Source organism: Bombus huntii, unplaced genomic scaffold, assembly GCF_024542735.1.
Source record: "Bombus huntii isolate Logan2020A unplaced genomic scaffold, iyBomHunt1.1 ctg00000145.1, whole genome shotgun sequence".
Lineage (NCBI taxonomy): Eukaryota > Metazoa > Arthropoda > Insecta > Hymenoptera > Apidae > Bombus > Bombus huntii.
The window spans coordinates 104,373-118,999 of NW_026099390.1; the positions used below are offsets into that span (position 1 = coordinate 104,373).

At 49.3% G+C, this 14,627-nt stretch overlaps 2 protein-coding genes across 2 annotated transcripts; both read left to right on the forward strand.

Moving 5' to 3' along the window:
- The first annotated feature begins 333 nt into the window (after positions 1 to 333).
- LOC126877331 (uncharacterized) lies at positions 334 to 4,731 on the forward strand. Its single transcript, XM_050640139.1, has 2 exons — positions 334 to 1,456; positions 1,979 to 4,731. Exons 1-2 carry the CDS (start codon positions 334 to 336, stop codon positions 4,729 to 4,731), a joined length of 3,876 nt encoding a protein of 1,291 aa, XP_050496096.1.
- Positions 4,732 to 4,818: 87 nt separating this feature from the next.
- Positions 4,819 to 5,853, forward strand: LOC126877332 (uncharacterized). The gene has a single exon (XM_050640140.1). The coding sequence runs from the start codon at positions 4,819 to 4,821 to the stop codon at positions 5,851 to 5,853; it is 1,035 nt and encodes a 344-aa protein (XP_050496097.1).
- The last annotated feature ends 8,774 nt before the right edge of the window (positions 5,854 to 14,627 follow it).

The window sequence follows — 14,627 nt, forward strand, 5'->3', positions numbered from 1 at the left end:
GTGGTGTCGATTGTTATAATCGTAACGGGGATTTACGACCCCCGTTGACGACTCTCCTCGCGAGTACGTCTCCCCGCGATTGGTCGAATTTACATGGTCCTTCGAGCCGGATCTCGTGCCACCAAAAAGTGCACTGACCAGTGACTATACAGTGTCGCGTGAGATCCAAGTTCCAACCACTTAGTCAACTGAGCAAGGGAACCGCCATCGGAGAGAAGCACCTCCGTCGCGCAGCATCTACACGAGCCCACGCCGCATCGTAACGATTAGCAACAGAATCCCAGATCAACGTCCATTTGATCAAGGTAAGGGCGTTCATTATCAAAATCAAACATGGCCCAAGCTGAATCAATCAGCACGTTACGGCGGAGACGAGGCGTCCTAGCCCGTCGACTTGCAACCATAAGGCGCGAACTCGATGAGTACGAAGCGTCTGGGAAGGCAAACAGAATCTTCCTAGCATCTTGCCGCAGCTCGTTCGATGAGCTTTGGAGGAGGATACTCGAGGTTCAAGAAGAGTTAGGTGTGGTAGATGAGGGGGAAGATGCGCGGGTAGATTCGTTATCGCAAGAGCATCGGGAGCTTGACATGCGGTTCCGAGAGCTCTTTGAGCAAATATCAGCAACAACCCCGTCGACTACAACAAGAGGTGAGACGTGCCGGAAACCAGAGCCGACCACCGTTCCAGAGGTCCGCGTGCCCCAATTCGACGGTGCCCTCGAGAATTGGACCTATTTCTACGACACGTTCACATCCATAGTGGACCTTAACGAAGGTTTGACGAATGTCCAAAAGTTCCAGCATCTACGCTCATCTATAACTGGACGGGCCGCACAGAGTATCCAGTCATTAGAACTCACAGAGGCCAACTATTCCATCGCGCTTGATACACTGAAGGACAAGTTCAATTGCCCCCTCCAAATCTGCATGCGCCATTGGAATCTGATGCGTAATTATCCGGAAATCAAAAGGGAAACTCCAGAGGCCCTAGAGGATTTGTTGGAAACCATCAGCGTAAATCTAAAGGCGCTCGAACATCTAAAGGAGCCCGTCACTTCAAACATAGCGATGATCGAATTGATCGCGTCGAAGTTGCCCGCGTCCAGCCTGCGTAAATGGCAACGCACACTGCCCCGCCAAAAGGTGCCATCCTATCAGCATCTGATAGACTTTCTCAAAACACGGGCGAACGGGACTCAATTCCTCTCTAAAGAGAAGGAATCAAAAGGGTCAACACACAAACACCGCAGTCAGCGAACAACCATACCGCATGGGCGAACCCTTGCTACAACCAGCAGAACGGTGGTGTGTCCGACCTGCAACGGACATCACGAGATCAGACACTGCAAAATATTCAAGGCCAAATCAGCGACCAAACGTTTTCAAATCGTGAAGAAGGCATCGTTGTGCATAAATTGCCTAGGCACAGGACATTCGCCGACACAGTGTACATCGGGTTCGTGTCGTATCTGCGGTCACCGACACCATACGTATCTACACCGCGAAAAAACCCAGGTAGATTCATGGTCGTCGAGCGGTCGATCTTCGAGCGGTCGATCGTCGAGCGGTCGGTCGGCAAGCGGTTGGTCGCCGAGCAGTCGGTCGTCGGACAGTCGCGCATCGAGCGGTCGGTCGTCGGGCAGTCGCGCACTGAGCGGTCGATCGTCGGGCAGTCGTTCATCACACAAGCGAGCCTCCACCGAACAATCCCCATCGGGATCATCGAAGTCGCGGTCGTCCCACAAATCGAGGCGAACATCCGATACTTCACGGAAGCATACATCTTCGGTTCCAAGAGGTACGAAAGAGCATTCCTCGTACGAGTCACGCTCAGCCCGGATCCGGAACACCACCCCAACCTCTTCATCCAAGTCCCAACCGGGGCAAAACTGACTGTCCGAGACTACGACAGCAAGGGGGATCGGACTAACAAACACATCTCCCCACACCCCTCTGCATCATGATCTGTTGGCCACAGCACAGATCAAGGTTTTGAACAAACAGGCACAACCAATCCGAGCCCGAGCCTTACTCGACACTGGGTCGAGCATGAACTTCATGACCGACAGGCTCGCGAACTCCCTCGGTATAAGGCAAAGGAGATGTGCGATCCAGATCGGAGCCCTCGACAATTTGAGCACCACGGCAAAACGTTACACCACGGCCACCATCACGTCGACGGACGGCGAGTACAAGAAGACATTGAGATTTCTTGTTATCCCGGCCATATCGATCCTCGTACCAAGCGAGCCCATCGATCCCTCGAGTCTGGGATTACCCAGAAATATTCATCTAGCCGATCCACAATTCCATTGCCCAGCCCCGATCGATGTTTTACTTAGTACCGGATCAACATTCGCGTCGCTGTGCATCGGGCAGGTCAATCTGGCACAACCAGGCGAACCTGAACTACGTCTACAAAAAACACGCTTCGGCTGGGTAATCGGGGGGAGTCCCACGTCCCAAACCGCGATAAATACGTTCCACGCAACCACAACGGCTCTGCAAGAGGACCTCGCACGGTTTTGGGAGATCGACGAGGGACAGGCCACTACTCATCTTTCGGAATCGGAACGACTATGTGAAGAACATTTCCGAAACCATGTCCGACGAACCAAGGAAGGCAGATACATCGTTGCATTACCGTTCAACGAAAAGCTTTCCTCACTAGGGTCATCGAAGGCCACTGCAATGAGCAGGCTCGCCTCTCTTCATCGCCGATTCCAACGCGACAAACAATATGAAACCGCGTATAGTGCTGTGATTCAAGAATATTTAGACTTGGGTCACATGACAAAGATCAACACGGATCACGCCACCGACCACGGATATTATTTACCACATCACGGCGTGACCAAGGAATCGAGCGACACCACCAAGCTACGGGTTGTGTTCGACGGCTCAGCTTCAAGTACCACGGGAGTGTCTCTAAACGACGCCCTTCATACGGGTCCGAAATTACAAGAAGACCTGAGGAACATCCTATTGAGATTCCGGTCATTTCAATATGTCCTTACCGGCGACATCGAGAAGATGTACCGCCAATTCCTCCTACGTCCAGAAGATCGTCCCCACCAAAAGATTCTGTGGCGTGCCGACAACGGAGAGATCGAAACTTACCGACTCAACACCGTAACGTTCGGTCTATCCGCAGCCCCGTATCTGGCCATCCGATGTCTCAAACAGTTGGCAGAGGACGAGGGACCTCGATTTCCGAGAGCAGCGCAGATCCTACGGCGAGACTTCTATGTCGACGATGCGTTGACCGGAGCCGATACGAAGGACGAAGCCCTATCAATCAGGAATGATCTCACGAGATTACTTAAGCTAGCCGGTCTAAATATCCGCAAATGGGCCTCAAACGATCGGGATCTGCTGAGAGGGCTACCTGAGGAAGACACCAAGCAGAAATTACATCTCGGTGAGTCATCCACGTTAAAAACACTCGGCGTCTTTTGGGATTCAGCCGACGATACCATACTATATTCGGTCAAGACGAACAGTGACACTTCCCGAATCACAAAGCGATCAATCAGCTCAGTCATCGCACAAATATATGATCCACTAGGATTGCTCGCGCCGGTAATCGTTCGAGCAAAAATGATTTTGCAACAAGTCTGGACATTGAAGGTAGATTGGGACGAATCCCTTCCGTCAGACGTACACACAGCATGGATCAAATACCACACCCAATTGCCGTTGTTAAATGCGGTAAGGTTCCCTCGGAAGACCATCCTAGAATCCGCAACGAAAATTGAGCTCCACGGATTCTGTGACGCTAGCGAAAGGGCATATGGGGCGTGCGTCTACGTGCGGACGACTGACCGAAAGAACAATATTTGGACTCGACTCCTCACGGCGCGGTCGAAGGTAGCGCCGCTCAAATCGCTCTCCATACCACGTCTCGAATTAAGTGGGGCACTTATTTTGACGTCCTTGATTTCGTCAATACAACAGGCCCTGACGACCAAGATATCGCGGATAGTCTACTGGACTGACTCCACCATCGTACTCCATTGGATCAGGTCTTCGCCGCACACCTTGAAAACATTTGTGGCGAATCGAGTCGCTGAGATACAGACCAAGACCAATATCTCCGACTGGCGTCATGTGCCTACCGACGATAATCCAGCGGATCTCATCTCCCGAGGCCAGACGCCCAAGGAATTCCTATGTCCGTCCATTTGGAAAAACGGGCCAAGGTGGCTCCTGCAAAGCGAAAGCTATTGGCCGGTTTGGAGCCCGATACCGGTAGTCGACCTCCCGGAGCAAAAGAAGACGATCTGTCTGAGGACGAGTGTTAACGACAACACTCTCCTCCATCGCTACTCGTCTTGGCCAAGACTAATAAGAATCGTCGCCCGGTGTCTTCGATGGAGACATAAGCAACACCGAACTGCCCATCTCACCACAGACGAACTGACCGCAGCGCACAACAGGCTAATAAAAATCTTACAATCCCAGCATTTCGCGCCTGAAATTCGGATCCTCCAAAAAAATCGAAGCGAGGACGTTGGAGGGAAACTACAGCCATTAAACCCCTTCCTCGACGAAGATGGGCTACTCCGGGTAGGAGGGCGACTAACCAACTCCGCCATACCCTTCAGCCAAAAACACCCGATCATCCTACCGAAATCCCCGGTGACAGAGCTAATTATAGAACAAGAGCACCGGAACAATCATCACACAGGGACCCAAGCTACCCTATACGCGATGAGACTGCGCTATTGACCGATCGACGGCCGTAGCCAGGTATGGCGCACTCTCAGAAGGTGCGTCCGCTGCTGCAGAGCCAACCCTCCACCAGTGGAATACTTGATGGGTGATTTGCCAGAGGCGCGTATTACCGAATCGCGGCCGTTCAGGAACGTCGGAATCGACTACTGCGGCCCATTCTACATCAAGGAGAGGAGGGACCGCAACCGACGTAAAATCAAGACGTACGCCGCCATATTCGTTTGTCTGGCGACAAAGGCGGTCCACATAGAGTTAGTCAGCGACCTAACCACCGACGCCTTCTTGGCCGCGCTACGCCGTTTCATCTCGCGGCGAGGATACTGCGCAACGATCCTCACCGACAACGGCACCAATTTCGTCGGGGCTAATCGGGAGCTGCAAGAACTCCGGACCCTATTGCAGTCCGACGACCACCAGGATAGGGTACAGAATTTTCTCGCCGACCGACAAATACAATGGCGTTTTAATCCTCCGAACTCACCACATTTTGGCGGCTTATGGGAAGCCGCAGTTAAATCGTTCAAACGCCATCTCATCCGCGTGGTCGGCACGGAGCTCCTGACCTTTGAACACCTCAACACCCTTGTGATCGAAATTGAGGCCATTCTCAATTCACGCCCACTGACTCCCACCTCATCCGATCCGAAAGATCCCCCTGTCCTCACTCCCGGTCATTTTCTAATCGGTGATACCCTAACCAGTTTACGGGAGCGTGATTTCAGGACAGTTCCATCAGGACGGCTATCCAGTTGGCAGCGCATTCACCAGATTAAGCAGCACTTCTGGAGCCGATGGTATCGAGAATACCTAAACGAGTTAACCCGCCGCAGCAAATGGGACAAGGGCAAACACAACATTCATGAAGGCACCGTAGTAATCCTCAGGGAGGACAACGTGCCCTCTATGCAGTGGCCTTTGGGCCGCGTAATCAAGGTCCATCCAGGAGCCGACGGAATCATCCGGACCGCTACCGTGCAGACGGCAACAAGCATCCTGGACCGCGGCGTCAAAAGACTGGTCCCCTTACCCATCCACCCAGATCCAGACGAGGCCGAACGCCCACACGGAGCGAAGGAGGTCACCAACGACACACCAGACTCCACAGCCAGAATTTGATCGGTGCCCTCTCAACGGGGGGAGGATGTTACGACGCCTAAAACATCTGCTCGCCAGCCCGCGCGACCGGACAACAACCGACCTGCGTAACGGCACTTCGACCCTCAATAAACCTAAGGACCCACCATAACTTTCATTTCCCTGCATTGTTTCGCCATATGTCTTCAATCCGATTGTCTTGAAGAATTGCAAGCCAAAATATGCTCGAAACACAGTCGGTTTTAGAGGTGTCCTTGGGTTTATTAGTCGCCTTTAAAACGCGGAGAAAGCGGGTATGCACCCATTAGGAAAACCCGAATAGCCCTGTAATAAAACAGGCTAGGTTTTCTCATACACACAGTCATTTACGCACCACGATGGTAGAAGACTCCCTACTCATCCCTTCGAGCAGTAGTGCAGCATGACCAATCGACACCGCGGTTCGTTACCCTCACTTTTCCTAACGAAAGTGGGACCAACGAATCCGCGTTCTTTATGCACAGGGGCACACCCACACCGAACTTTCTTCCGTATTAAACAAAAGAGCGACAAACGGTCTACCAGCTAACGCCTAACGCGACAGTCTCCCAACAAACGCCTAACGCGACGGTCTCCCAACTAACGCCTAACGCGACGGTCTACCAACTAACGCCTAACGCGGCAGTCTGCACATAGCGCGAGAGTCGCATTCTTCACGCAAATCTTTTGTAACTAAGTGCTTGGAAATATATACTTTATAATACTGTGAATCCCAGTGTTATACCAACTCAATCACCCCTCATTTTCTCAAAGGAAATCAGGGGATCGATCAATTCGTGGTGTCGATTGTTATAATCGTAACGGGGATTTACGACCCCCGTTGACGACTCTCCTCGCGAGTACATCTCCCCGCGATTGGTCGAATTTACAAGGAATTTCAAAGTTATCGTAGACATCTAGAGACGGGTTGTTCGGAGGTCTCAAAGTTTCCAAAGAGAACGAAATTCGGTCAATCTAACTGCTCGGGTTACGTCGTTTGAATTAAAAAAAAAATCTGCACGTTCGATTTCCAGATAAATAAAATTTTTTGAATGCGATTCGCAGCGCGAAATTCGAGCAGCGGCTATTCGATACGACAATTGCACGATATAGAAGGGGTTTCTATCGCGCGCAATGCTTGCGTAGAATCTCGACGATAGGTACGCGGTATTTGTCGACTAACTATAAATATCGAACAGTTCGACTGGCTGCGCGAAGTAGCGAGTTTCCACGCGCGAGCAATAACGTTTACAATATATTTCACGTAACGGCAAATAGCGCTAATTGTACGCCAGCGTTTTGCCACAGCGATCGTGCGATAGTCAGTGGTACGCACGGCTCGTTCGTATTCACAATCGTGAAACTTAAATTCGGATCGCGCGAATGGCGAATCGAAACAGATTGAATGCCAGATTTCGGGGGGGAAAACGATCGATCGGAGGGTATTCTGACTAATTCTCGGACTAATTCTCCGACTGATTCTCGAACGATGCCGCTCGAACGTGGACGAACCGCGTTAATGGACGATCTAATTTGCAGTTATCTGTTAATCGGTTTAAAACGCTCTATATTTAACCGGGCATTCCATTATACTTGGCTGTTTCATTCGCTAATTTATCATTTCATCTCGGCTCAGCCGGCTCATCGTCGTTCCATCAGTCGCGTCGATCGAGCGAGCGGAATTTAAATTACCCGTATAATCCTCGAGCGGTATCGCGGCTCGTTAAAATTACACCGACAGATTTATTTGCCGCGCGTTTGGCGGATGGCATGCCGATCGACCCAGCGCGCTCGCATAATTCCAAATTCGAACATCTTGTCGCGTTTTCCACGTTACGTTGAGTCGTCGAGTACGTTACGTCGTGAAATTTGAAATGCGTGGAACGCGCGTATCGCGCGTCCACGTAAGATTTGTGTTTGCCAATCGTAGCCGAACTCGACAGCAAACGCGGCGCTTCGGCGAGAGAAGAAGGGAAAAGAGGATAAAAGGAGAAGAGCGGAAAGAAGAAAATGAAAAAGAAGGGGAGCAAAACGGTGGACGGTTGGGAAATAACAGGCGGCAGAAGCGTGGTCGGCGTCGATCGTCGAGGGTAAAGCGCGAACGGGCTGTCATATTCGCAACAAAGGGCGAAAGTCAAAGTGGATCTCGGTGCGGGGCGGCGCAGCTAAGCGTTCGGGTCTGAAAGCACGTTCCAGCCTTTTGATCGCCAGGCTATTTTCTTCCGTGCGGCCTCTTTCATCGTTCCACGCTACGGATTTTCAGCTGAATTTACGCCTGACATCAGCGGTTTCCTCGTTGGTTACTAGTTGGAGTCGCCTGATAGACGAGTAGGTGCGAGGGAGCGACCGGCAATTAACTTAGCAGTCGATTCTAGCCAGTTTCGAAGTTTCGTAACCCGGCACGTTGGATCCGGTCAATCTGTTAGATCCGTGGCAGCCGAGCCGTGGGGCAGACAGGAACGAAAGGCACGTCGACGGGGCTCTCCAGTAATTTCACCGATACGTTCGACCGTCGCGCGATTAAAATCCTCTCGGAGCCCGCCATACAGTTTCTGCTAGTGGCACGAGTGGCCAACTTTACGAGGGGATAACGCTACGTGATACGAAATCGCACGGCCGAAGCTTGCCGTATCCATTCCTTTTCTATTCCGCCCGTTCTGCCTTCTGCTCCCGATCTCCCGCTAATTCGCCTTGTTTCATCGGCCGTCTCCAGCGTGGATCGAGGGACATCGGTCCTTAAACTTTTCCCCACGCTGGACAAGGTTTTCTCCTTGATAAGTACCGATTCGTTTCTACTTCGTTCCGATGTTAGCGAAACGGCTCGTTCGTTCCAATAGCAATATTATTGAGCAGTAAAATTCTTCTGCGTGTAAAAGCGGATAAAACAATTTCCCCTAGTATTTGTTTGCAAATAACAGTTTTTAGCATTTCGTTAATAAATATTTCTTGGCAACAGCATCGTATGAAATATATTAGGTTGTCCGAAAAATGTCTTTTTTCGCAAACGTCGTTTTTACAATAAAGCACCTCCGTACAAACGTGAAACCAAGTCTGTGAAATGTCTCGGTGTTTATCTCAATAGAACAAAATGGATCGTACGTAATGCGACAAAACGATATAAAGCAAATAACATTGTGCGTCTATTATTTCCTCATAAACAGAAAGAAACTTTTCGGATATCAATCAAACAACTCGTATAGCGTATCTCTTTGAAGAAAACTTGCAAAGGATCGGTTTAACGTCTTAGGTACGATTGAATTTTGTGCGGGGACGTTCCTTCGTAGGGCAGGGTTTGACGCGAACTACGCGTAAACGATACTGCACCGCAATATGTGGCGGATAATGCTGTTCTCTACGCAAGCACATTGGATAATTAAATGTTAATTTTTCTTAAAGGTACGATACATATACGTGAACTTTAATAATTTACTTTAATTATTAATAATACAATTGAGTGTGATATATTTTAAAGCAGGGCAAAGCACATACACCCACGTCACAATTTTCACATTCAAGCGAGCTAGTGCTTTTCAAATTGTTTTTCGTTTTCTATTTTCTAGCGACATTTTTAGGTTAAAAATTGTAAAATATTGTAAGGATGCGGATCGGAATATTAAAAAGAGCATCTAATAATGATATATTTATTTTAACGGAAAGCAATAATTGATATCTGACACTTGTGTATCAAAAATAGACTATATATTTTGCCTGTATGTATTGATAACACTGTTATAAAATATTGCGAGGACAAGAAAAGCGTGAAAAAAGACAAACGAAAACGTGCGTTTAGCTTAAACGGTGACCGAGTACCTCTCCAAGGTCGGTGCTGCTGATATTTAAAGGGGTCCTCTCTAAGGTCGGTGCAGCTGATATATAAAGGGGGTTCTCTCCAAGGTCGGTGCTGCTGATATTTAAAGGGGTCCTCTCTAAGGTCGGTGCAGCTGATATATAAAGGGGGTCCTCTCCAAGGTCGGTGCTGCTGGTATATAAAGGGGGGTCCGATTCCCGGCGGAGCCAGCACCATCCGACATAGACACGTAAACTAGGCAGATCAGTATAGTCGAACATTAACATTCGAAATTTTTTCCAAATCTAGTATACCATGGAGATTTTACAAAAGACAAACGATCGGTTCCGAGAAGGAGTTCCCGTCCGGGTGGTTCGAGTCGAGTCACTTACCACCATGTGGGTTCGTTTGGCTGGATGGCCGAAGATAACCCAAACACTCAATTTGAAGATGATGGAACATCCCGTGGAGTACTTGCCGAAGGCGAAAAGTTTAAGAACAGGCATGCTAGTCGCCGTGCTAGTAGATTTTAAGGAATCTAGCGCTTGGGAAAGAGCCATCCTTTTACAAAGGACCATGACTGGCTACATCGTCTTTCTAATCGATTGGGGGTTAGAGAGCGAGCAATGTCTCGATTCAATACGGCTGCTGCCCCGTAATTTGGCAAAAATGGCACCGTGGGCTAGAAAAATCGTTCTGCCAGGTGTACGAGAACAACCGATCCAAGGGAAGAGACATCGAGTGGCCCAATTCACCATGTTGAGACGGACAGGGAGCCTAGTCAACATCGATCCTTCTCCAGGAGAAGCAATAACTGCAAGGTTGCTGCTGGACCGAGAGCCGGGAGAATCCGCAAGAGATATGGCAGCATACTGGCTGGAGTTGGGATACCTCGATCCCGAATAATCGCTACTATTGCCAGACACTTTTTTTCTAAGTATAATAATTCTTGTATGTATGGTTTTGTATGTATGGTTGTATGTACAGTTTTATGTGGATATTTGTATTTTTTTTATATATATTACTACTGAATTGTATATTCTTAGTCAAGTTTGGTTTTGTATGTCTGGTTTTGTATGTATGGTTTCGTATGTATGATTGTATGTACAGTTTTATGTGGATATTTGTATTTTTCTATATATATTAGTACTGAATTGTATATTCTTAGTCAAGACTGTAGGTGAATAAAAACTAATGAAAGCATAAAAACTTGTTAACTCTCTCTTATCCTTCCTCCTCATTCACACAAGTCCTACAATACTAAATTTAATGTTCAGCTGTACGAATTGCAAGGTACATAATAAAAAAAATAGAATAAAAAGTAAAATAAAATAAAAAAAGGAATAAAAGAAATAAAATAAAATAAAATAAAAAAAAGTTAAATTTAAGATATCTTTTAAACTAATCATTTTGCAAATCAAGTACTTGTATACTCCTCTGTAGAGAATCAAAAACTACGGACCGGATCGTCCATCCAGAAAACGAGAAACCCGAGGAAAAGGAATTGCCCGTGTTGGTGTTAGGTCGCGTCCTCGTCGCTTCGCTTATCGTTGGACACACGCTGATCGAACAACGACGCCTTTTCACGGATCCCTCGTGTTTTTCCTCCCTTTTGGTTTCGTGACCCACGGAGAAAGACGCCGAGCAACGCGAATCTCGACGCGTGGCATAACGTTGTTTCATCGGCCCGGCCTTTGACGCTGGTCGCGGAAGCGAATCGATACCTCGTCGATCGACGCGTGGTGGCGATACGCGTTGCTCTCGTCCCCCTGAGACGCGCAATTAAGAACGACGATCGAAGAACGACGGAGCATCGACGGACGAGGGGGCGGATGAATTCGTTGGATATCGTGGAGCCGGCGATTATCGCTGCCCGATTAATAACTGCGACCCTCTTCTCCGGATTTCGTAGGTTACGACGTTTAGTCGCGATATTAACGTACCTCCAAAGATTACAGGCGTAAGCCTGCTTCGATCGCTTTATCGCGAATCTTCTTACGATCTCCATCGACCGCACCCCTGCGATATTTAATCGCACGGGGGACGAGGATCGTACGAGTGCTCCTCTTTCCCTTACTTCATGACCGATCTCCCTTGAGCGATACTCGACGTCGTTGGAGTCAAGTACCTTCGGCTTTGTATCAAAGTCGGCCTTCGCGTCGGTCCGTGTCGCGGCATTTTCCATTCTGAAGGGATTCTTCGTTTCACATCGTCACGTCCTACGAAGCGTTATATGGTCGTAAGAACGACGAAACCAAGATCCAACCTTTTTATACTTATTCGTATCTAGATCTCGAGTCGGTTATTAATCGTCCGGCGGCACACAGCGCTGTTATCTCCGAATCGAGAGAGCAACGTCGAAAGAAACGGCGCAGCCGGCCGTTCTCACTTTACTCGCTCGCTCCAAGAATCCCGTGGCTCTCTTTTTCGTCCGCGGTCACCCTTTGTCCGTGAATTGGCATTAAGCCGCACCCCGATCTGTGCGCAGATCGTTTTCCACTGCGAACACTGTAAAGGGCAATTGTACGTCGAGTCGTACGCGGAAGCCTTTATCCCGCGGGTTACATTATCGCAGCCCGTGGTTTCCGTATACTCGCCCTATAGCGAGCCGCGTTAATTCCAATTTATTCGCCCTTTCGAAACGTTGCTCGAAACTTGATCCGTCTTACGTTCGCCAGTCCGTATCCTCGATACGAGAGATCGATCGACGTATTCCACGTATTCGTCTCTTTTAAGCCGCCAAAGTAGCCCCGCCAAAGTAGCGCCAAAGCCCCGATCCCTTATCATTTAATGTATATCCTATGTTTTATCGTTCTTGCATTGTTTTGTTCCTCGACGTTGCACTAATCGGAGCAGGTGCAAAGTGTTGGATAATCGATTCGAGACAATGGGATCTCGAGCGACAGGCGTCGTAAACCCAAGGACAACCATGCCCGGACAGTGTTACGGTTACGAGCGCGAAGTCTTTTAATCGTCTTTCGCTCGTAATATGGGATCGTACGCGCGTATTACGCCGATCCCGACACCGATCTCGATCGATCGCGAGATCGCCAAATTAACGCTTAAAGCGACCTTCCAATCGCTACGTTCGGATCGCGTCGTCGGCGCAGATACCGCAGTCGAGGTTGACTCCTCCTCCTTCGCTCGGCTCGTCGTTTCTTGCTGGATCGCGAGAGAAAAGGGCTGATATCCTCTGAAACGCGCGACGCGAAATCGAGTTGGACCTCGTCGCGTTCTACGTATATCGACGATCCGTCAGAGAAGAACATCGGGAATCCTCGATCGCACTCTCTCGAGCCGTCAAGCCACTCACACCCGCTTTTCGCTCGACGCGCTACCCAGAGAAAAAAACGAAAATAGAGGTAACCGATCGAGCGCGTTTGCGCTTACGCCAACGAGGAGAACGAACGAATAAATTAACGTTTCGAAGACAACTGGACGAAGACAATGGAACGAAGAGAGTCATCGGGATGTTTGAAACGCTGCGAGGATCTCTGAACTATTTCGCTTCTAACGAGTGAAAGGAAAGGAGAAGAAGCTTGCGCGCTAACTAGACGAGAGAAACAATTGGAACTTTCACGCTAAATAGGAAACGATTTTGCCTAGAATCGCAAACGAACATCGTTTCGATCCTTTAACGGGGGTTGTATCGATCGCGCGACCTGACACCTGCGATTTCAATGGCGAGAAACGAGAAGAGTTGGCGCAACTGCTCCACGAAATTTTCATAATTCTCGTTTCCAGCGTCTAGATACGCGCGACGGTGCACAACGAAGCGTGCAGGAAGAGAGCCGACAGACGGAATCGCGCCCCCCTTCCGTTTCGAAATACAGCGGGGGCGGTAGAAACGTAACAGCGAGGCAGAAACTGTCGACGAACTCGCGAAAGATCGCATCTGAGTTTTTCGACGAGCGACGCCTCTCTCTCTCTCTTTCTTTCTCTTCGCTTGGATTTTACGATGCGCCCGCGCCCTCTTCTCTCTGTCTGTCGAGAGAAGCGAGGGCAGAGAGACCGCGCTAAGTCACCTGTAATTTCCGGCCGAGAAGTAGCGGGTGGCGCCGTCCATCTTCCGCGAACGGCTTCTTAAGCCTTCTTGACCGTGGCGAGATTTTTCGGACCGCTGGTTGCTTATTTACGATGACGATCGAACTCGTTAACGCTCCGAGCACACCGTACACGCCACTCGAATTCCAAATGGCCGCTCTCCGCGGAGCAAGTTAAGCTTCATCGAGCCCGATTGAACTTTGTAGTCGCTCGTGCTCGTCTTTCGTAGCCTGTCTCTCGCATTGGGTAAATACCGCCCTTGCGATCTCTTTCCTTCTCCCGTGTACGCGGCTACGCGATAAATTTGATATTTCGTAGTAGAGCAGCGCCGATCGCGAACAGTAGCGAAGCTTTATCGCTTGCGAATGAACATCGTCTAATATTTCGGCGTAATACGGTGGCAAGATTTTTCGGCTTATGCGTTCGTAGCGGCGCTAATATTCGACGGAAGAAGGAGATGAGACGGATCTAGCACTTGCCGACAAAGGAGATGACCATCGCAATCGACTCCCCGAAAGATACGCAGATGGGAGAAGGCCGAACCCAGTTCTTTACGTTCTTTCGTCTTTAAACGAAAGTTGTGTGAAAGTGATTAGGTTTCTCGTCGTTTAAAGATTCGAGACCCTTCGCTAGAAAAACGAATTGAACGCGAGTGACACCGTTCGAAAGATTCGTCTTTACGAGGCAAGAAACGCCTGGCGTCGGTTTACAAGGATATCGAACTGGGTCAATTATCGTCGGTGTGTCCAGAGGAGCGAAGGTATTTACCGGGCGAGCCGGATCGATCGCTCGGTTCAATAAAATTGTCGTTAAGGGAGAGATAGCGAGGTGTAGGCGAGTCGGTGACGTGGCACATAGCCAGTCGGTGTGTTACTACGAAATTACGAAGCAATTTCGCAGGAAATATATTGGGAAATGATTTCGACGCCGATATCTATTACACGAC

What these genes read in the sequence shown, in the direction of transcription:
- LOC126877332 (XM_050640140.1), top strand. Translation starts at nt 4,819, where the DNA reads ATGGGTGATTTGCCAGAGGCGCGTATTACCGAATCGCGGCCGTTCAGG.
- LOC126877331 (XM_050640139.1), top strand. Translation starts at nt 334, where the DNA reads ATGGCCCAAGCTGAATCAATCAGCACGTTACGGCGGAGACGAGGCGTC. An exon ending in GCCGACACAGTGTACATCGG is followed by an intron (nt 1,457 to 1,978) that starts GTTCGTGTCGTA and finishes TGTTGGCCACAG; the next exon opens with CACAGATCAAGGTTTTGAAC.